The sequence below is a fragment of the Phodopus roborovskii genome, unplaced genomic scaffold (assembly GCF_943737965.1).
Source record: "Phodopus roborovskii unplaced genomic scaffold, PHOROB, whole genome shotgun sequence".
In the NCBI taxonomy this organism is placed as follows: domain Eukaryota; kingdom Metazoa; phylum Chordata; class Mammalia; order Rodentia; family Cricetidae; genus Phodopus; species Phodopus roborovskii.
Genome location: NW_026126598.1, coordinates 11,413,321 through 11,437,285, shown reverse-complemented (window position 1 = coordinate 11,437,285; position 23,965 = coordinate 11,413,321). Strand labels below are relative to the sequence as shown.

The 23,965-nt window shown below is 50.5% G+C and overlaps 1 protein-coding gene across 1 annotated transcript; it reads right to left on the bottom strand.

Moving 5' to 3' along the window:
• Window positions 1-14,173: 14,173 nt before the first annotated feature.
• Myl10 (myosin light chain 10) lies at window positions 14,174-22,951 on the bottom strand. The gene is given in 7 exon segments (XM_051204916.1): window positions 14,174-14,329; window positions 14,775-14,823; window positions 17,301-17,379; window positions 20,877-20,981; window positions 21,819-21,894; window positions 22,771-22,911; window positions 22,913-22,951. Coding segments are annotated over 7 exon segments (588 nt in total). The 3' UTR covers window positions 14,174-14,230.
• Between the last annotated feature and the right edge of the window lie 1,014 nt (window positions 22,952-23,965).

Sequence of the window (23,965 nt, the reverse complement as noted above, 5' to 3'; positions counted from 1 at the left end):
CTCTGCACATATCAAAGGAAGAATGTGTGTACCCAGCTATCCTCTCAGCGAGTCCAATCCTCTTCCTTGAACCTCAACTCCCTCATCTGTAAAATGGGCGTCACCATGAAACCTGCAGTGCCTTGGAGAAGCAAGGAGGCACATTGTGCAGACAGACACCCATCGGGATGGCTCTCACACTGGCCACAATTTGTAGTCATGGGTAGGGAAGGCGAGGGGAAAGCAGGTCAGCAGGCCTCTCCCAGCAGAGCCCCATGGGTGCACGAAGAAGGGACTGGGGTCCGAGTGGTGTGTCTGTCTCAGACAGGAAAGAGAGAACCAGGAGTTTGGTGCCAAGGCCTCTTGCACATCCCATGCAGAGAGCAGAGCACCCCATGCAAGTGGAGCAGAACCCCGCTGCCTGCCCCCGCATGGCCCAGTGCCAACCCCACAGGCAGCGCTGAGACGATCCGGCTAGACGGGCTGCCATCTTGGCACGTCCCAAGACGCCCCGGGGCCCCGGGAGCTTCAAAAGGAAAATGAATGTCTCTTACCAGCAATTAGAGGAAATTATTCAGATAGGAATCTTGTTTCATTATCTCCTCATCCTTGTTTCCCAATCCCCGGCCTTTGATTCCTTTCTTCTCCGGGGATTCTCAGAAGGCTGCACTGTAAGCCTGGCCCGCCTTCCGAGGCCTAATGAGCACCACCGTGCTGCACCTGGCGCCCGTGGAGGCGACTTCTGAGGCTGTGCCTTCACCCCAGCCCGAGGTCTCCCAGGACGGCAGGGCAGCTCCTGAAGGTGGGCAGTCGTGGGTGGGCCCTGGCCCTGGCTGCCTTTTCCGCTGCCTGGGGGAGGCGGTACCAGGGGACCACAGGCTGGTGGGTCATGTTACTAGCCTGGCTTCCAGACCAGATCTTCCTGGATGGATGAGATGGCTGAAGGGGTCATGAGTAGGAACCAGACCTTTCTGTTACTGTGCGGACATGGGGTATTCATGAGCTGGCTCCCCAGGGAGTGGGTCACATCTCCATGACTGCCGTAAGGAAAACCTGAGCATATTCCTATTCGACCCAGTACTGGGGGGAGTGGGGACAGGAGGGTTCCCAGGAGGATGACTGACCAGCCATCTAGCCCAGTCAGTAAGCTGCAGGTCTCAAATGACTCAAAGGAACACGGTGAGGCAGCGAGGTAGCAGCTTTTGCAGCCAAACCTGACGATCCAAATTCAATCCTCAGATCTCCTACAGTGGAAGTGAGAAGTGGCTGCCTCAAGCGGTCCTCTGACCTCCACATGTGTGCTATCACACACACACACACACACACACACACACACACACACACACACACACACCCTCAGGAGCAAGGATTCAAGAGACACATCTATGCTCCAGTCTCTCCCTATGTGAGTAGCACAGTCCTTTACCTTGCTGACCCTCAGTTTTCTCTTCTGTACAATGGGACTAGTAAGTCTAGCCCTATGTTGAAGTCCATTGTGAGGATGAACCACAATAAAGGAGTTGAGGGTGTTGGACAATTGTATGTAAACATCATGTTTCCTCTATCCATCCCTCATCTCATCTGCCCCTTCACTGATTTACCTTCCATCCCCTCAATCAACCGTCTTTTCATCCAACCTATCCATCCAACCAGTCATCCAATTTATCCATATTATTTATCTACCCATCCACTCACATCTACTGTGTACCCATCTATTAATCCAATTGTTTACCCACTGACCTATCCATCTACCCAAACCCTCACCCATCCATTATGTATTATTCATTCACACATACATACACCATGCAAGCACACACACACAGCTACCCAATGATCCATATGTCCACCTACCTATCCATTATTTGTCCATCCATCCACCCATGGATTCATCCACCTATTCATCCATCCACTCACCCATCAGATGATCCAACTAGGAGAGCATAGTAGTTTGGTCATAAAACCTCCCCTTCAAAAAGGCGTATACAATTTAGGGTCATGTGCTCAGGACTTGGTTCCTAGCTGGTGACACTTTCTTTCTCTTAAGGTTCTAAAACTTTAGAACCTAGCTGGAGGAAGTAGGTCATTGGGGCAGGTTTTAGGGAGCACCTAGAACGTGCCCCCTTCCTGTCTCTCTCTCTGCTTCCTACTCTGCACCATGAAGTGAACAGCCTCTTTCTCCATTCACTCCTGCAGCCATCATGCTCTGGAGCCAGTTGACCACTGGAGCCTCTGAAACCGTGATCCAAATTAACTCCATCCTACAAGTTGCTTCTCTCAGGCATTCAGTCACAGCAGTGCAAAAATAATACAGAGAGTGTCTACATGTAGAGGGGTGGAGATAGGAATCAACACACTACAAGACCAATTGCTGGGCATGGTGGCACACACCTTTAACCCAGCACTTGGGAGGTAAAGGCAGTGACATCAGAATTTCAAGACCACCTTTGTCTACATGTTGAGTGTGAGGCCAGCCTGGGCTACATGAGATCCTCTCTCTCTCTCTCTCTCTCTCTCTCTCTCTCTCTCACACACACACACACACACACACACACACACACACACACACACGCACACACACACACACACATTTCCCTCAAGAGCATAACCAGGAAGCTACTGTGTTGGGACCCAGAGCCATGATAACTTACAACTTAGAAGGGAGGGGCCTAAAATCAGATGCTCTATAAAAAATAAAATAAAATTTTTCTTCCTGTTCTTTTACTACACAACCCCAGTGACAGGATCTTTTTAATCGGGTGGTCCATCCCTGCACAGTTTGAACTCAACTGAGCCTTGAATTTCCCTACAAGAACTTTGAAGAAAAATGCTACCCGGAGTCTCCTCTTTCTCAGATACCCCCCACTGCTCCTCCATCTTCTGCCTGCAAAGACCCTTTCATGTCAGCCTGGCATGGAATAACAAGTGCATCGTAGAGGCCAGAGACAGAGGGCGAGCCAAGGGGTCACAGGGAAGGGCCAGCCTTGTGGGCACTAACTTTTGGCCTCAACCTCACTCCTGCCCTCAACCTGTGCCTCCCAATTTCACCAGCCTCTGAATTTTGATTTAGGTGTGTGTGTGTGATGACACCCTCCAATGTCACCATCAATTAGAGCCAAAAGCTGTCCACCACCAGGCGGCGGTGGCAACTTCTCCTCCTCCTCCTTCTTTCCCCTCATTTGCTTTTGTTTTTTGAAGCAAGTTTTCTTTGTGTAAGTTTGGAGCCTGTCCTGCAACTAGTTCTTGTAGACCAGGCTGGTCTCAAACTCACAGAGATCCTCCTGCCTCTGCTTCCTGAGTACTGGGATTAAAGGCATATGCCACCACTGCCTGGCACACCTAGCTTCTTAAAATGTATTTTTAATTATGTGTACGTGTGTGTGTGTGATGTACACATGAATGCAGGTGTGCAGGTGCCTGTAGAGGCCAGAAGAGGTCATAGGATCCCCTGGAGTAGGAGTTACAGATAGATGTGAGCTGCCTGATGTCAGTGCTGGGAACTGAACTCAGATCCTCAGTAAGAGCCGCAAGCTCTCAAACTGCTGAGCCATCTCTCTAGCCTGCAATATCTTTTGTATGTGTGAACTTTGTAACTCAAAGAGGACAATGTCATGCTTCAGTATCAACAGGTTGGACAAGCCTGGTAACTGTTCTGCTTTGTCTTGCCCACCATGAGGGACTGGAACCCTCTGAAGCTGCCAGCCAAGGAAAATCTTTCTTTTCTTGACTGTTCCTGTCAAGTGTTATGGTCATGGTAATGCAAAAATAACCAACTCACTTCCCAAGAGGCAGATGGGGGTCCTCAGGGGACATTCTTGTTGTTTAGTACATGCTATCTTTCCCTGTATGATGAGTGTGTGTGTGTGTGTGTGTGTGTGTGTGTGTGTGTGTGTGTGTGTGTGTGGTGTGTGTACAGGCACACATAAGTTTGCATGAGTTTGGAAGCCATAGGGCAAGCTTTGGCATTGTTCCTCAAAGGTCACTGACTTGTTTCCTGGAGCAGTCTCTCACTGAACCTGGAGCTCACCATTCGGCTATGCTAACTAAGCAGAGAGCACCAGGGGTCCTCCTGTCTCTGCCTCCAAGGGCTGGGATTACAGGCATGGGTCACCAGACTTGGGTTTTTTTTTTTTGTTTGTTTGTTTGTTTGTTTGTTTGTTTGTTTTAACCTGGTTTCTGGGCACTTTACTCACTGAGCCATCTCTCCAATTTGTCCTTTCTGTACTTTTGAAGAGCTCCAAGAATTCAAGGATGCCTTTATTCATTCATTCAACATATATTAAACATTGCTCTGTCATGCCCTGAGCCAGGTACGGACCTCAATGGGACAAAGATGTTGCTTCTATCACTGAACATGTTAGCCTAGTGAATCCTCAGGAGACCTGGGCCCATTTTGTAGATGAGAGAATAGGAAAGCCTAGAATGCCAAGTGAATAGTTCCTATCCACCCTGCTCCAAAGACCCAGGTCAAGCATTCTGAAGTGTGACAACCATTATGCTCTGGTTATCTTTGTCAAAGCTCAGAGAGGAAGCTGTTTGCTTCACAAGGGAAATCCCAAAGCACAGAGTTCCCAGGCTCAGCTTGTGCATTTGGATCCAAGATTCTGGCTCCCGAGTCTGTGCATACACCCGGGCAAGGCCCGAGTTAGGGCCTTCAACACTTCTTTTTAAGAAAAAAATGTGGCCAGGCATAGTGGCACACACCTTTAATCCCGGCACTAGAAGCAGAGGCAGGTGGATCTCTGTGATTTCAAGGCCAGCCTAGTTCACAGAGTGAGTTCCAGAACAGCCTGAGCTGTAATGTGAGACCCTGTCTCAAAACAACAACAAACAAAAACATTTACTTATGTTGTTGTTGATGATGACGATGATGTGTGTACCTATTCATGAGTATATACACCACATGTGTGTAGATGCCCATGAGGCTAGAAGAGGATATTGGACCCCACCCACTCCCAGAGCTAGAGTTACAGGTGGTTGTGAGTCATCTAATGTGGCTGCTGGGAACTGAACTCTGGTCTTCTTCAAGAACAGCATGTTTAACCATGTGATGCATCTTTTCAGCCTTAATATAAATAGGGAGCTGGGGTTTCCTATATACTGGGCTGGCCTTGTACTCACTGTGGAGCTAAGGATGGCTTTGTCTCCTACCTCCACCTCCTCAGTGCTGAAATTACAGTCTTGAGCCACTATGCTGGGTTTTGCGGGTGCCGGGGTAGAACCCAGGGATGCCAGTATGCTAGGTAAGTATTCTACCAACTGAGACACACCCCTAGCCAAGATTTTCCTAAGTATTCATTTACTTAAAAGAAAAATTAGTCATGGGATTCTTTCAAACAATTGCCATCTTGTTGGGTTTTGTGTAAGTTGAATGTTTTTCAACTTTTATAATGACCGGAAATAAACCAAGTGTGATAACACAGGCCTGTAAACCCAGAACTCAGAAGGGCTCAGGCAGCAGGAACATAAGTTTGAGGCTAGCCTGGGCTACACTGTGCTGTGAGACTCTGCTCCAACTTGACAAGGACACCACCTGAGACCAGCATAGTTAGTGTCCTGCTTCCTCCCCACCCCTACATCTCATGTCTCCCCACTTCTGGAGAGGAGTGTCCTTCTGTGTGTCCTCTGCTTGCCTGCCAGCCTCGCTCCCCACCCCACCAATGTCTTAAACACCTTACACTGGCCCTATATGGCACTGATTCCCAGTGCCCAGCTGTCTACTGAAGGAGCTGGTGACTCAGATCCTCAGGGTGCCAGCTGTGGCTCACAGCTTAGATCTCTACAACATGGTGTCCACTCCCCATACCTGCCGGCTAAGACTACTGCTGCAGAGAAATCACAGCCCTCCAGCCAATGGATGTGGTCGGAGTCAATCCTGAGTCACTCCCAGCCCCACCTGGTCCCTGGGCTCTGACTGGGTGAGAGAGGCTAACAGTAACCCAGCTCTGATGGCAGTGACTTTTGCGAGAACAAGAGACCCATTCAGGGCACATGACTGGGGCGGGCCACTTCCAGGTACATGATGTCATGGAAACCAGGCAAATGGCCCCTTGAAGTCTGTGATGACCTAGTATTGAGGACACAATTACAGGCCCCAGAGCCTGAATTGGCTGCCATTCTGCTCTGCGGACAAAGTGCAGAAAGGGACAGTGTGGACATTGTCTCAACACATTCCCTTTAGGGATGCAAAATGGGCAGGCAGTCTCCTCTGGCAAAGCTCACTGGTGAGGGACTGGCAAAATGGCTGAGCAGGTGAAGGTGCTTTCTGTCAAGCCTGATGATCAGAGTTTGATCCCTGGGAGCACACATGGTGGAAGAAGAGAGCCAACCCCTCCTCTGATCTCCATAGACACACCATGACATGTATGTGAGCACATATACACATGTAAGATGGGTAAACAATAAATGTAAAAATAATATAACAGCGACAACAAAAATCCCTCACTGATGACATTAGATCCATGCCACCCTACACTGTGTCCAACTGAGACCTAATGTCAAAGGGACTTTGCTTTTAGCCTACCATGTATCTGGATTTTATCCTTTATGGCTACCAGCACCCCCAGGACCTAATAAGGGCAGCTGGAATCTACCAAACTCCTTTAACCCAGAGCCAGCTGGAGGCCCTGTTTTTCTGTGAGCTTACAGGAGCCCATAGTGACCCATAAGAGAGGGCAGCCAGGGAGCTGGGGAGACTAATCGGTCAGTAAAGTGCTTGCTTTACAAGCATGAGGGCCTGGCTGGGTTCAATTCCTAGAACTGACATTACAAAAATAAAACAAAATAACAAAAAACAGGGCATGGACATGTATGCTTATAATCCTAGTACTGGGAACAGGGGCTCACTGTGGCTCACTGGCTACCCAGCCTAACCTAATCGAGGAGCCCTAGGTCCCAGGGAGAGACTCTGCCTCAAATAAGATGGGCAGTACCTGGGAAATGATACCCGAGGTTGACCTCTGGCCTCCACACTCACATGTACACATGTGCAGGCACACATAATCACACACTCACCACAAGAACATAACACACACACACACACACACACACACACACACACACACACACGGAACCTAGATAGCTAAGCAGCTAATTCCCTCTACCCTCTTGGTTCCTTGGGGAACCAGCTAGCCACCTCTAGCTTTTCCAGTCCTCACAGAACATGTGGCCAACATCTCACCGTGCCCATCAGTGACATCTGTCATCACCTTTGCAGACTGAGTATGAGTCTCCTGCTTGTTCCTAGAGGGGAGTCAAAGCCACTGTGACCACATGTGTCCCTAGGGCCTTGAAGGGGATACCTAACACTATTCACATGACCAGCCAGTCCTGGCGGGAGGCCTGGGATCCTGCCTTCCCGGAGAGGCCAACCTGGTTCCCACTGTGTACCCTCTACCTTCTTGTGCACAGCCTGTCTCCAGGAGCGCTGTATAGGCGGCTGAGAGGCAGAAGGACAGGGCTTAGACAGTAAACGTGACTGAAAGGACCCTGCCAATTAAACTGCCACCCAGGAAGCCATCGATCACTGGCAGAAGAGTTGTTCAGGACCCTGAGCTCCACTGGGGACAGATGTAGGTCCAAACAGGTTACTTCCTCCCATGCCCATTGTACAGATTAGTTTTAATTATCAACTTGGCACAACCTGGCGTCGCCTGGGAAGAGTGTCTCAGTGAGGCATTGTCTGTGTCAGGCTGGCCTGTGGCCATGTCTGTGGTGGGTTATCTTGGCTGTGTTAATTGATGTGGGAAGGCCCAGCTTAAAAGTGAGCAGCACCTTCCTTGATTTGGGCTCAGGGCTGTATGAGAGCCGAGAAAGCTGGCTGAGCACGAAGCTCATGTATCTCTCGCTGCTCCTGAGTGTGCATGTGATGAGACCAGCTGTCTCAAGGGCTTCTGCCCCTTTGGCTCCTCCGTAGTGAACTCTAATAAACCCTGCCTCCTCTAATTGCTTTGTCAGAATATGTTATCACAGCAACAAAAATGAAAGGAAGATAAATATCCACTGTCATGGGAACCAGCCATGGCTTCCTACAGGAGGCTAGATCAGGACATTCACAGTGGTCCTTGGATTCTCCCAAACAAGACTGAAGGCAGATGTGGGAAAATGTGCATCCTGCAGGCGATGGCAGGCGGGTGCCTGCTGTCCATGTCTCAAGCTGCCTGTGCCCACCCCCTGGGTATCTGTAAATGCCTTGAAGTGTCCTTGTTCCTCAAAGTTGGAGAGCAACAGGGATGTAATGTGGCTGTCCTGGAACTCACTCTGTAGGACCCTACTGACCTTGAGCTAAGAGATCTACCTCCCTCTGCCTATGGGACTAACGGCATGCACCACCACTGACCAGCTGCAAAGCTGTTTCTTAATGCACTTTTGTGCATGTGAGGGGGCATGCATGAGCATGTAGAGACAAAGAAAACCTTGGGTTTTCCTCAAGGACACTGTTAGTTTTATTTATTTGTGTATTTATCTATCTGTCTGTCTGTCATCTAAGATAGAGTCTGCTATTGACCTGGAGTTTGCCAATCAGGCTAGGCTGTCTGGCCATCAAGGCCAAAAATTTAGCCTGTTTCTGTCTTAAGTACAGGTCCCAGTGACTGGCTTTTTACATGGGTTTTAGGACTAGAACTCATGTCCTCATGCTTGCGAGGCAAGCTTTACTGACTGAGCCCAGCCCACGAGCTATCTTTTGTTTTTACAGGAAACTTAAAGCTGTTATGTCTGTGACTCGATGGTACCTGAGGCAGCTGCAACTCGCATTCAGATTTGTTGCCCTCAAAATTATACTTTTAAACTCTGCGCCATCTAGAAGCCAGGAAGAAACAGAAGCCAAGTAAGATGGCTCCGTCACCAGTAGATGGCGCTGTGGAGCCACACAAGCGGTCTGTGCGAGTTCCATACACACAGGGCTATCTGGAGTCCCCAACCCAGGCGCCAGGCTCCACAGCAAGCTCCAGAAGAGCTCTCGGGGTGGGGTGTGGGGTGTGGTGGGGGTTGGGTGGGCAACCATTCTATCTCTGTGAGGGGTGGTATGAGGACCCAGAGACGTTGTCGGTGACCTAGAGGCAACACAGCCTAAGAAGCAGAAAGGGGGCTTCGTGACCCTACATGCCCCCACTGAGATCCCTGATCTGGCCCCCATGCCACACAGTCTCCTCAGCTCCCAGCCAAACAAGACACAGCAACTCTCTGAAGTTTGATGGGAGCCAGACTTGCCCTGCCTCCACCCTTGTGGGTGGACATTCCAATGAAGTGGAAGGCACAGGCTTTGAAGCTAAATTCTGGATTATGGTAGCTCCACATGGCCTATTCCTCCCACCACTGCGCCCACCGCCACTCCTATCCAGTGTCCCCATGGCACCAAGAAGTCTGGGTCCCAATGCCCCACCCTCTCCAAACATAGACATTAGCACCCAATACTCGGATAACAGGTCTCGGATAAGAACGTAGGAGACTGGCAGCTGGGACTTAAGCTGGCTTCTGAGCCTTGGCCCTGAGCCACCGTGTGTGTCTTTCTGCCCCTGCCTGCTGTGAACTCCATGATTGTAGCTGGATCGTGGAAAGGCTAAGAAGGTGCTAAGGGCCTTTATCTTACTTACTCTTTTAGGAGTATCAGAGCTGTCCAGGGGCTGTGTCCCTACCCGGCCACCAATATAGCCTTGTCTTCTGAGGCAAGTGAGCCAGGCTCACAGTCTATACAAGTCAAGTATGTAAAGAAGGAGATGCCATGACCCCCCCCCCAACACCACTGACCCACCTCTTCATTCCCCAATCTTCTCATGGCCCAACCAGCATGGGATCAGCATGAGAGACCCAAAGCCACAGCAAGCCAGGAGAGGGTATAGGGTGCTGATGGCATGTGTGGCCTCAGAAAACTTCAAGGAATAGCCAGGCGTTGTGTGCAAAATGTCCCTCTCCGTGGCCCTGAGTGGGTACTCAAGTCACCAGGAAGTGTAAGTCTGCAGGAAAAGCAACTCTGAGCTTTGGCTGGTGCCAGATCATAAACTGTGCGTTATCTGGAATTCATCTTTCTGTCTGCCTGTAAGGAGCCATTCTTCCCTGGCTCCAACCTGCCACTGTGGAGTTCAGGATCAACCTCACTATTGAAAGAAACTGGAAGCAATGAGCTGGAAAGATGACTTGGTGGTCAAGTCTATGTTCTCTTCCATAGGACCCAACTTTGGTTCTCAGCATCCATATGAGACAGTGTCCTCTTGTGGCCTCCATGAGCTCTGAACTCATGTGTGTATGTGGACACACACACACACACACACACACACACACACACACAATCTATATGTATATATAAATATACATGGCAAATCTTTAAAAAAGAAAAGAAAAAAAATGAAGTTGAAGGTAAAGACTAAAAAGTTGATTCAGTGGACAGAGTATGACAGTTCTAGAACCAGTGTTCCAGAAACTTCTAAAGTGTTCTCCTTTAACACAGTCTCTCCAGAACCTTTTCTCTAGAACTTGTTGCCAAACCCTCAATGATTCTCATTCCACTCTTATGATTTTTATTATCACTAAATATACACCCAAATTTTTATTAGTATCAACCTATGGACATACATCTTTTTCCTCTTAATTTATTTCTTTTTTGGAGTGGTAGTGAGAGAAAACCAGGGTCCTTCACGTCCTACCATGTCCTACTACTGAGATGTGCTCCTAGACCTACATTTACTTAGTTTTAAACTTATTTATTTTGAGATAGCTCTTCATCATGCAGCCCAGAAACAGCAAAAATAGAAAGAGTGGGAGGTAGTGGTAGAATGCATATATGCCCCAGCAATTCTGGGCATGGCTCATTGATAGACCACTGGCCTAGAGTCCCCCAGTAAGGTGACTGGAGAATGGCTTAATGATAGAGCATTTACTTGCCTAGCATTCAGGGACTCCCAGTTCCATCTCCTGTACCATCAAAAATATAGAGAAGTGTAGTCTCCTCCAAAGTTGCTATGGTGACCCCATAATGGGGGTGCCTGTGTCAAGCAAGGCCTGTCTTTCTTCTACCAAGATATCCCACTGTCGTTAGAGGCCGCACCCTCTTGTGGTCAGCAAAGGCTCCCAGAGAGATTCCCATTTGCACAGCCAGCTTCAAACCCCTGGGGTCCGTCCTGGAAGGGCTTTCAAAGGCCTTGGCCATTCTTGAGTGGGTGCCAGGACAGAATCTACTCTTGGAGGCAATTTAGCCAGCCACACGGGTGGAAAGAATGTCCCCATTTTCTTAACAGCGACCCCCTCTTGATTTATATGTGGGGGCCACTGTCCGAAGGCCCCCGGCGGATTGATCCTGAGTGGAAAATGAGAGGCCAAGAGCCAGGCGTCTGGCTGGGCTAATTATCCTCAATGAGATACAGCTGGCTGGGGGAGCAGGCTGAGGCCCCGGGCAGGGCCAACTCCCTGCCCCAGCTCTCTGGGGACCTGAAGGCCTGTCTGGGCTTGCAGCCCATCACCTACCAGGTCTGGTCAGGGTTCACCAAGTATTCTAGGAGATCCAGTTTGGCCAGTTTATGAGAAAAACAGAAAAGTGTCCTCAGTGTTGGATTAACTGCTACCCTAAGCCATGATAGTCCCTAAGACACCAGTGGACATCTGAGTCCGTTCTACTCATGGAGAGACTGAAGATCAGACAGGCAAAGCAGGCTTGGTGAAGCCCTGGGGAGGGTTCAAGCCTGGAATGAAATGCACCACCAGCTCTTGCCACATAGAACAGCCTCCATGGGACTTGGAGCTTTAGGCTGGTTCGCTGGGCATCCTAGAGTTGGGCAGATTTTGACTCTACCATCCACCAGACCTACTGCAGCGGTCTAGAGACATTGTAGTGAGCAAAGTGCTACCTGAATCCCACTCTTTTGGACTTACAATTCCCAGCAAAAGTACCTGGTGGGCCAGTTAGCTGGCTCAGCGGGGAAAGGGAATTTTCTGTGAGCCTGGTGACCTGAGCCTCATTCTGGAGGAGAAAAACAACTCAGGTAAGTTGTCCTCTGAACTCCACATGAGCATGAAAGCAGGTGTGCTGGCGTGAACACACAGAGGCATGTGCAGGCATGCACACACACACACAAGTGATAACACATATATTTAAGTGTCAGGTGTTCTGAAAGGGACTAGACAGGTGTCTGGGATTTAAGATGGTGTCACTGAACTGAGACCATAGCCAGGTTGGAATAATAGAGTACCAGAGTGTTCCAGACAGAGGAATCGCCATAAGCAAAGGCCCTGTGTCCAGAGGAAGTGGCAGGGACAGTAGTACAGCAAGAAGTTCTTAAGCTGTTTTTGTTGTTGTTTTGCAGAATTGAGCATTGAACCCAGGGTTTCAAGCATACCAGGCAGGTGCTATACACTAAGCCACACCCACCAGTCCCTCACTGGGGGATTCTAGGCAGGTGCTCTACACTAAGCCATACCCACCAGTCCCTCACTGGGGGATTCTAAGCAGGTGCTCCACCACTGAACCATATCCCAGCCCCTCACTGGAGGATTCTAGACAGGCAATCTCCTACTGAACAACAACTCCAGCCATGTTTTCAGTGTTCACTGTGAGAGAGGGTCTCACTAGGTTCCTCTTGAGCTCACCACACTGTTTTAACTAGTTTTATTGATCACCACTGCACTCCGGCAGGGTGAACAGACAAGGAAGAACGAGGAAGGAGGAAGACAAGGGCCTTCCCCCATGTACCCCCTCTTTAACCTGTGGAATCCCTTTGACTTCTGCATTGGCTGCCCAGCTTCCCTCGTGAGCCAGGGCCCCTGCAGGATGGCAGGTCTTGCGGTCAGGGAGAAAGAGGGTGTCAGAGGTTGCCCAAGGCACCCACTTCCTATAACCCTGGCTCTGTTTCCTTCTGTGGGACACAAACGGGTCTGACAAGTCTTCAGTGGTGTAGACAGGGTTCAGCTCATGACTTCCAGGAAAGCCAGTCTTAGAAAGCAAGGAGCCAGGCTGTGGTGGAGGAAGGGCTCTTCTAGAAGCCCTGGCCTCCTCTCTTGTGGACCACCTGCTGGTAATCCAGGAGCTGATGGGGGACCCTTCACATCCTCTCCCCGAGGGATGAGAATACCAACGGCTCCCTACTTCCTAAGTCTGTCTGTCTGACTGTCCACCTGTCTCAACCTCAATTCCTCCTCTCGGTTTTCTTCCTCATCACTCCCCCTCCCCCATCTCTTATTGTGCTGTTTATTGGCGACAGGATCCCATAGCCCCGGCTGGCTTCAAACTTGCAGTCGTCTTGAGCTGAACACTCTGAGCATGTGAGCCAACGTAACTCCTTCCCCCGGTTGTTTTCTCAGCTGTGTTGTTACTGGGGGCGGGGGTGAAGGGGATAAAGAGTTAGTGATGTGGCTTAGTGGGCAAAGGTACTTGCTGCCAAGCCTGAGACCTCAGTTTGGTTACCAGGACCAAGATGGCAGAAGAAGAGAACCAACACCCACACGTGTCCTCTGACTCCACATGCATGTTTCACACACACACACACACTAAAAATTGAAAATAACTATCATGTTTTCCATTGTTACTATACAGGGTTAAATATAACACTCACGGGGGGGGGGGTTGTCAAGATCTATGTATCCCCAGAATCTTCTGGCCTCTCTCTGGTCTTTACACATTCTCAGTGGTATCTCTTGGTGGGCAGACATTTTTAATCACAATGAAGTCCCCTTCGGCCTGGCTAGTCCATCTTCATTACCATGCATGAGGGTGAAGAGTTCCCTGCCTACCCTTTAAATGTCCCAGTATCCATCTCTCCTCTCAACTTTGCCTGTGCCCAGCTGCTTCTGCCCAGTTTCTCCCTTTCTATTCTACCCTTCTCCAGCTTTGGCTCATCTGAGAGTCTTTCTCCCTTTGGTCCTCATGTCCCTACTGCGTGTGAATAACCCTGTCTTGGCTAGGAGACTCACAGACTCTAGGTGCTCAATAAAACCCCCATCAATGAAGGCAATGCCCTGTGTCCCATATGAGGGGCATTAAAACCATCCGTTACTTCTAAACACCAGCTCATCAGGAACAGCTGAGAAGAACTAGGGAATTAAACGTTTTGGAAAAACTAGCAAGGAGGGGAATGTTTCACTGTCTTCCCGATCAGAGCACTAACCACGCAAACATTACCCAGATGTACATCTCTGTGTTATTTATTCCCACTTTAGCCCCAGACTCCAGAGAGTGATGGAAACTGTTTTCCCTACACATGCTAGCCTTGTACTGGTCCCCCAACCCAGCCAGTCTTGGCTGACTCCAGGTATGGAGGAGGCAGACCTTCTAGTCCTTCTCCTCGCCATGTGTGATGACGTAGCACAGATTCCTGTAGTCTAAGTTGCCACAGACATCAGGAGGGAAAGCTGCAAACATCTGCTTGACCTGGGAGAGGTAACAGATGGTCAGGTAAAATGGGGAAGATGGAAGAAAGAGGACTCAGAGCAGGGATTGATGGGAGATGTCATTCTGTATATGTTTCTCATACTGGTTAATAATAAAGCACTGTTGGCCAATAGGAAAGGAAGATAGGAGGGACTAGGAGACAAGGAGGAAATAGGAAGTAGTAAGGAGGAGCGAAGATGGAGAGTCTGGAGAAAGCAGTATGACGCCGGCTCCCCGGTAAGAGAAATACATAGATCAGCAGAAATGGGTTAATAATTAAGGCAGAGCTAGCCGATAAGAAACAAGTAACCGGGCCAACAGCATTGTATCAAATACAGAGTCTCTGTGTGTTATTTGGGGCTGGCGCAGCGGCAGGACAAGACCAAGCGGCAGGCGGAAAAACCGTACACGTTACAAGGGATGTCCCCCCAAAGCCCACACTTACCTCCTCCTCACTGAACCGGTCAGCCTGGGTCATAAGCTTTTCTTTAATGCTGTTGGTGGAGAGAACCTATCATGTCTTGGGGAAGGGTTGCCTGGTGGCCACGTAAACACAAGGTTCCTAGGGTAGCTCTGGCCCAGGGGATTCTCCCAGCCTCAAGGCAGCTCTTTGTGTCCTAACTGCTTCTCTTGACACCTGTATTCCTCTAGCAACAATGCGGGACAGAGTGGAATAATCTTGTGACTTCAACATGACCTGGAGGCCACTGAGATGCCCAGGGTGTGCTAATCAACCTTAGACTGCTGGAGGTAGGGGCTCCTATGTCTTCTGTCTAGGGGTGGAACCTAGGAACTGGGATATGTTAGACAAATATTCTACTGCCCATCACTGGGGGATTCTAGGCAGGTGCTCTACCACTGAACCACACTCCAGTCCCTCACTGAGTTACTCAAGGTAGGCACTCAACCCTCAAGTTATATCCCCACTCTACTTTACTCTCTTTCTCTTTCTTTCCTTCATTCCTTCTTTGCTTCCTTTCTTCATATCTTCCTTCCTTTCTTTCTTTCTCTTACTTTTTTTTTTTTCAAGATGGGGTTTTTCCATGTAGCCCTATATGTTCTAGAACTCACTCTGTAGGCCAGGCTTGTGTCAAACTCTGCCTGCTTCTGCCTCCCCAGTCCTGGGATTAAAGCTTGTGCTGCCACTACCCAGCTTCTCTTTACTTTATGTTTTGAGAAATCTTACCAAGTTTCCCAGGCTGGCCTTGAACTCATTCTATAACTCAGTCTGATCTTGAATCTCCTGCCTCAGAGTAGCTGGAATGGCCAGCCCATTCCCACCTTGGCTTCTCCTAGATGCCCCTTCCAGCTGTTTTGGCTGTCAGCTGACCAGCATTTCCCAAACTACATCATGATGTTCAAGGCCAAGAGCATCAGGGGAAGATGCAGCCCAGTCTTCCCATGGGTCTCTTTAGAACTTGATTCTTCACAGACCTGTGACACTAGTGCAAGAATCCCCTTTACCTAGGGAGAAACTGAGGCTTGGGAGGGTTTTTGACTTGCTTGCCATCCCAAAAAGAAGCTGTGACAGGGTTGGTCCTATCTCCTTAGGATCCAGGCAAATATTGCTGGAAGTAGGGCCAGCACCCAGTTCTGCATGAGAACGTATGTCCCTTGCAACTGAGAAAGAGTTTGCAAGCTTAGGGAGGTTCTGAAGGCAAGGATGGGATCAGAGAGCTAAGCAGAGCCTCTGCTCTCAAGACATCCTCTGGCACCGGTGGTGGCAGGCCCTGGTTAAGAACGACACACATTTTCCATTGTTTGTTACTATGGGACAGTCACAGTTTCCAGGTTGCCAAAGCTGGAGACTTTGCAGACTGTTTCAACCAGAGCCACTTCTGTGGCCTGTCTGGCCAGCAGCCCTGTGTTCTAGGTCCCCATATCCCAGGGCTGTTCCTTCCATTGCCAAAATGAGTGCCCCAGGGGCACCCCTTCCTCACCCCCACCTCAGTCCTGTCTTCACGATCCTGGCAGAGAAGATAGTCCCAGGCATGCCAAGGGGTTCTCCTGGCACCTCAAGAATCAGGAACAAGCTGCAGACCCCAAGGATGGGGTTCTGGTTTGATGTACATTTGGCACTCTGCACTCCAGGGAGCCTGACTCGGAGCCTTTGATGACAGTATGTAAGCAGGGACATGCACTTCTGTCTCCACCAGAACCCATGTGCTCTCTCCTCCACCCCCATAGGTGGGAGCTCGTGTGGGCAGCTAGACCCATCAGCACCTGGACTCCTAAAGAATGGCTGTCACTGGGTACCAGTGTATACCATTCTATCCTTGATAAGGAAGGGTCATCTCACCAGCCAGGGACACCTAAGAGCCAGCAAAGTTTGAAAGGGACACCTTGGAGGTTGGCCCAGGTTCTAGGGACCCTGACCTTGGCTCTTTGTCCCTTTGCCCATGGCCACTTTCTACCCAGGCATCCCAAGCTGAGCTGGTCACTGATGTCCCCAAATGACACTGCCCTCTTTTCAAACCCCCGTGTTTCCTGGCCCTGGCTTCTGGATCTTTGCTGGCCAGTCCTTTCCTTTCCACCCCACATACTTGGGTCATAGCCCCCCACACACTTTTCCCAGGCTCTAGGCTATTCATCTCCCCCAGGCCAGCTCAGTAATCCATGCACACTAAGCTATGATTCATCCTATGTCCTCACATCTAGAATACTATTCCCGCCCTTGACTGGTCAATCTGTACTCATCCTTCAAGGCCCACCCCCACTCCTCTCCATCCCCAACACTCAAAGCACTCTTTGACCCATGCTACACTGTCCCTCCACCTCCACACACAGGGAGAGGGGAAGGCAGAGGCGCAGGAGGGAGGGAAGGTAGATCAGGAGGAACTAACTGCGCTGGCCTGGCTGTGGTCTCCAGACACTGGACGGATGTTAGCCCTGCTCAGCTGTGTTCTGAGGGGGAAGGAGCCAGGGCTGACACCCACCCTGGTTCACCTCAGCTCAAGTCCTGAGAACTTACAAGTCAGCCTTGACGAAGCCTTTTCCTTCAGTATCAAACACCTTGAAGGCATGCAGTATGGTCTCTTCTGGGTCCGTGCCTAGAGGCAGCACACACGGGAGAAGGAGAATGAAAGGGTACTGAGGGCCTCTCAGAGGTGGTGCCAAGTTGGGCAGGGGTTGAGAGAGGGGGAATGTCCCTAACTCCTCACTGGGGGATTCTAGGCAGGTGCTCCACCACTGAGCCACACCCCAACCCCTCACTGGGGGACTCTAGGCAGGTGCTCCACCACTGAGCCACACCCCAGCCCCTCACTGGGGGATTCTAGGCAGGTGCTCTACCACTGAGCCACACCCCAGCCCCTCACTGGGGGATTCTAGGCAGCTGCTCTACCACTGAACTATGTCCCCCAGACTCTGAGTCATTTATTTCTGTAGCAAGTTTCTTCAAAGCCACAAAAGTGGCACACTAGGGACTATTCCAGCTGCATAGTCACCTAGCTCATTGGCCCACCTGTCTGTCTCTGGGTGGCCTGCTCTTGAAGACCTCTCCAATGAGCTCCAAACTCAGCCCCCAAGCTCAGAGCTCCTTTTCCTTCACTTACAGCTGCTTCCTTATGGTTGCTGCTTCCTCATCCCCAGACCTTATTGATTCAATAATATCAGCTTTGAGACCTTGGACAAGTGACCTAACCTCTCTGAGCTTCAATTTCTTCATCTATGAAATGGGGACAATTGTCAGGAGAGTGAAGAGCATAGGAAATACTCTGTCAGGAAGTCAGTGGGACAAATTATTTGCAACTAAATGTATGTAGCCCATTTAGGTTTCTGTAAAACCTTCAACCTCTGCAAAGTTTCTGTTGTACCACTTTTGTGGCTTTGAGGAAAGTTGTTACTAAAATAAACTAATCTGAGGCTGGGGCTGTGGCTCAATGGTAGAGCATCTATCTGCCTAGAATCCCCCCAGTGAGGGGCTGAGGTGTGGCTCAGTGGTACAGCACCTACCTAGAATTCCCCCAGTGAGGAGCCAGAAGCAAGGTTTGTCAACAGTGTGCTTGGTTAGTGTGTGAAAGGCCCTAGATTCCCCCTCAGAACAAAATAGGTTGGGTAGAAATTACGGGAAAGAAAGAGGAGGGAGAAGACAGAAGGAATTCTCTCTGCCACCAGAGAGCTTCAGTACCCAGACCTGTCTATATTGATGGGGAAGCTGAGGCCCATTGAAAAGGACTCATGGAAGGCCTCCAGTCTGTCTGAATGATAGCAGATGATCTGGCATCCCTTATTGGGGCCTTTTTCCTCCTCATGCTATCCCACACCTGGCTCAAAGAGGACCTGGAAAGCCCTTTCCTTCCCTTAAGGTTACCCACTGTCATGGGATCAAAGATGTTTGCCACAGTATATACAGGACCATCTGGCTAATGGCCTGGGATTTCATTTTGCTTTGCTCTTTTCTTTTGGTTTGTTTGGTGTGTGTGTGTGTGTGTGTGTGTGTGTGTGTGTGTGTGTGTGTGTGTGTGTGTGTTTCTTTTTGACTGCATGCCATATAACCCAGGCTGGTCTAGAACTTGCTTTAAACTCCTTGACCCTCCTTCCTCCCTCCCACCAAGTCCTGGGATTACAACTATGTGCCACCACACAACTTAATGGATAGGCTTTGGTGAATGTCAGTGAATCAGGGCTACAGATCCAGCTCTGCTCTGGGCCCACTGCAGGCCTGCAGCTTCACCACTTGGACATAGAGCTCTCTGGGTCTCCCCATCAGCTTGGGGTGGAACCCTCACATTTCCCCATCAGAATCTGTGTCTCCTCCATTAGACTAAATCAGGCTTTGTGCCTCCCCCATCAGATTGCACGAGAGACTGTGTGTCTCCCTGTAAAAAATATAGCAGGCCTCTGTGTGTGTCCCCTATCAGATTGAGGCAGACCCTTGTGTGTCTTCTCTATCAGACTGCTGTCTCCTGGGAAGAACCTCATTCCCTCTGAACGGTGACTAGAGCCAGTGTATCCACCCCAGGTGGGCTTTGCAGCAGAGTTAGGGTAGCTTGAAGCTAAAGGGGTACAGGGGTTCTGGTGGGGGCTGGCTAGAGTCCCGCCTCTAAGACCACCACTTCCCAATTCTATCAATTAGCTAAAGACCCCAGTCTCTCTCTGAAGAGTCCCAGCAGCTGCAGCTGCTCTGCAGTTGGCCCCCATCACCTCCCTGGGGACCAAGTTCTGGATTTCTTTAGCTCTGGCCTGGCTGTGGCACACTCACCTCAACCAGCGCCACTCCCCGCCGTGTCCCCAGAGAGGGCCTCTGCTCTGAGGTCTGGAAGTCCCATAAAAAGCCCTCCACAGTGGCTGCCTGCCATTGCGGGAAGTCAGAGGACAGTCTCCTTGTCTCAATTAATGGCCGCGATGGTGCCTGCCCGGGCCCACTGCCCTCCCCGCTGCCAGTCTCTCACGCAGCCCTAGACAAGTTTGCATGACAAGCCCAGCTGGAGCCCCAGGCCTGGAACCCCAGCAAAGATGAGAAAAAGCTGCAGTTTGAGGTCCCCAGCGGGCCCTCAGTCATCACTCCGACTTAGCCACTGACTAAGTGAGCCTCATGCTTCTCAGTCTCCTTGTCTGAAAACAGGCCATGACAGCTACAAGTGGTGCCCCTTCCTGTGAGCACCCAAAACAGTCCTAAATGAAATCCTGTCCATTTCCCTTATACGTGGAGATGACATCCTCTGGCTCTACCACTGAGCCACACCCCAGCCCCTCACTTGGGGGGATCTATGCAAGGATTCTGCTCCTAAGCCACACCCCTAACTCTGAGTGGAATATTCTAGGCAAGGGCTCTACTAAAATACCAAGGTACAGAAATCAAACCACTCCCTCACTCTGTGAGGGAGACCAGATCTTAACCTTAAAGGGTAGGGGCAGCCACAGCCCACGTATCCCATTCCACCACAGAACCCTCAAGCTCAGGGAGCTCCCAGGGCCAAAGAGAAGAGGACCAGAGGTGACCCGTCTTCTAGCCCCAGGCCTGGGGCTATGTCTCAGGGGTGTGGAGCAGTTAGAACTGCTCCACATTTTCTTTTGCTGGGGTACCTGGGGCAGATATCAAAAACTCACTGAGTCCCTCCTCAGCGCTGAGAAAAGCTCTTCAACACTTTCCCTGGAGACTGCACTGACTCCACAATAGGACAAGGCAAGTAACCTGCCTAGCAATGGCATCAGTCACAAGTTGATCTCAGAAAGGCAAGGTACCCCTCTGCCTACCTGTCACCATCAACAGGCACCGGAGGGGCAGGCCAGGCAGGTGTGGAGGGGATTAGAATGGGAGGAGGGCAGAGGGGCAGGTAGAGGGGGTCCTGGGAGTAGAAGTGGGGTGGGTATCATCCTGTCAGTGGGTAAAGGGATTACCAGGGAGAGGTCATTGCAGGGCTCTCCACTGTGCACACAGAGGTGGAAACTGAGGCAGGCTCCAGGCCAGTGTGCACAGCCAGGGAATAATGCCTGGATACTGACTGCGTTTCCGTCGGTGGTTATGTAACATACGGGCCAGGTGGGTGGGTATATCCAATTCCCGCTCCCAGCCCCTCCCTAGGCCCCCAAGAACCTCACTCACCCTTGAGCTTCTCCCCAAACATGGTCAGGAAGACTGTGAAGTTGATGGGCCCTGGGGCTTCCTTCACCATGGCGTCCAGCTCTTCATTCTTGACATTTATGCGACCTGGAGAGGGAGAGGGGACCAGTCCAGGAGAGCCTTGCAGTGTCTTCTGCTTCTACTGTCCCACCTGTCCCCACCGGGCACTATGCATCTATGGGGAAACTTCACAGGGAACATTGGAGTCTACAGGCTGCTGTCTCCACCCTCATGCCTCTCTCTCTAACACACACACACACACACACACTTTCACAGATTAAAACAGCAACAAGCAGGCAAACAAACAGAGACCGGAAGGACCACAAGAGGAAGTGCATAGAGAGCCTCAGGTCTCGATTCCTGGACACAGGAACCCTGGGATTCTACATGGTCCCAGCAGGCACTCAGGTTCCCAGGACCTCAAAACTTAACCCATATCGGTACCAGCTGTTTCCCAAACCCAGCTCTCTACTGTTTCATTTTGAGTGCTTTGCCATGTAGTCCAGGCTATCAGTGAATCAGAACTCCAACAGCCTTGGCATGAGAGAGCTGGGTTCATAGGCACGTACTACCACACCCTTTTGACTCCCCGGGACCCCTGGGCTATGCACAAAGCCAAAATGGTCTTAAAATGTCCTCCCTTAAGGCGGGCGGTGGTGGCACATGCCTTTAATCCCAGCACTCAGCAGGCAGAGGCAGGCGGATTTCTGTGAATTCAAGGCCTTCCAGAGAAACCATGTCTCAAAAAAAAAAAAAAAAAAAAAAAAAAAAAAAAAAGTCCTCTGAAAACCGCCCCCTCCACTGTGCTCCTTAGCTCTCAAGCCCCTTACTATGGCTGCCTTGATCTGCCCCTTTTTCTACCTCAGCCATTAGCTCTGTCTAAAACCCAAGGTCCCAAGCTGCATCAGCTTTTGCTTTACCCACCCAGTGCGGCAAAAGTGTCCCTCAGGTCCTCCTTGTCGATGAAGCCATCCCGGTTCTGGTCCATGATAGTGAAGGCCTGATGGAGACATGGACTGTGAGCCACTAGGGCCTACCCGGACCAGCTGGTCCCTCCCCATCTCTCCAGGGTGTCCTCAGTAGTTGCCACAGGAAGAACCTCAATTAGGAGCCCTTTCCCAGCCAGAGCTCCAACTTAGCTCAGCGTGCACTGCATCCTGGGAACTGTAGTCCGCCCCCTCTGAACATCTACCCTAAGCGCTTTGGGACTCCACATTCATTGTCTTATTTCAAGAACACAGCGACTCAGAGAGGGAAACTGAAGCTCTGAGAAGGAAAAGGAAACCTGGAGAGGGAAACTGAGGCTCAGGAAGGGAAAGGCTTTTCCACAAGTCACACAGCAAGTACAGGCTCAGGTAGAGAGAGTAGCGAGCCACCTCCGCAGGCACAAAGGCAGCCATGAGGACCTTGAAGGAAGTTGACAACATGGGGAGCCACTGTGGGCTCCTTGAACAATCTCTGTGAATCCCAGCAATCCTCTTGTGATGGTTCATCAGGTGACTAGACTTAGAACCACCATGGAAACACACCTCTGGGCACGTCTGTGAGGGGTTTCCTAGCCCGGGCTAGCAGAGGTGGGAAAACCCACCTTCAGTGAGGGCGGCTTCATCTCACGGGCTGGGTTTCCGACTGAAGGAGGAAAAGCAGGCTGAGCGCAAGCATTCTTTCTCTCTGCTTCCTGACTTTGGATACTGTGTGTGATCAGCTCACATTCCTGCCGCTACACACCTTCCCCGACCCTGACAGACAGGACCCTCAGACCGTGAGCCTGAACAAACCCTTCCTTCCTTACATTGCTTTTATCGGGCATGTTGTTGCAGAAAAAAAGAAAAGGAACTAATACAGATCCCCAGGGTCCCCAGGGCCACCAGCCAACCTCTTTAAACTCCTGAATCTGGGACTGGTCAAACATTGAGAAGACGTTGGAACTGGCTGTGCCTTCTGCTCTTTTCCGGGCTCTTCTGGGTGCCTGTGGGGAAGAGGTAAATCCTTGTAGCCATTGCTTCCTCCAGAGACCAGCAGTCACCGGTGCCCGGCCACGGGCCCCAGAACACCATGGTCCAGGTACCACTGCCCTCTGTCCGTGTACACACAGCAGCCCCTGAAGCAGTGGGCAGTTTCACAACTACCTGTGATCCACTGGAGAGGGCCTAGAGTCAGTATGGAGACACTCTGGACTTGTCAGTGAGGAAGTTTCTAGACTATTTGAGGGGAGAAGACCCACTCTAAATGTGGGTGGCATCATCCCCACGGGCTAGGGTCTTGAACTGAGCACCAGCGTTGTTCATCTCTCTGCTTTCTGACTGCCTATGCAACGTGACCGGCAGCCTCATACTCCTGTCGCCATGACAACCTCACCCGATGATGGACTGTATCCTCGAACTGTGAGCCAAACAAACCCCTCCCCTCCTCCTCTGCGTTGTTTTTGTCAGGTATTTTGTCCTAGCATCAGAGAAGTAACTAATACAATAGTCTCACTTTTCTCTGCTCAGGCAAGAAGTCTGCAGGTGTCCTGATCCAGTCACCCACCCACCCACGTCCAGGCTCCCAAAGCAGATGGGGTGGGAATGGGAACTTTTCTATCCGCAGACCTTCTGTGGAGCTTCCTGATCTTACCCCTGTAACTCCCTACTCTGCTGGATTCTGGCCTTCATGTCTAGTTGCTAAAAGCTTTTGAATATTCTCAGCAAGCTGCCTAGGCTCTTAGTCCTGCCAGATTCATCCTGGACAGGACCTCAGAGCTCCCCATCCACTCACCTGGTCCTTTTCCCACCCCAAACCCACTTTGAGCTGCTTTCTATCCCCCAATATCTGCTCCTGTCACCCCATAATGGTGTGTGTGTGTGTGTGTGTGTGTGTGTGTGTGTGTGTGTGTGTAGACACATGTCACAGTGTGCATGTATGTGGAGGTCAGAGGACAGCTTTCAGGAGTTGGCTCTCTCTCTTCTTCCACTGTGTGGGGAACAGGGCATCAGACTTGGCAGCAAACACCTTTTACTTGCTGAGCCACCTCTGGGTCGGTGACATTTTACAGAGAACTTACCTATTCAGCTAGGCTGGCTGGCCAGTGA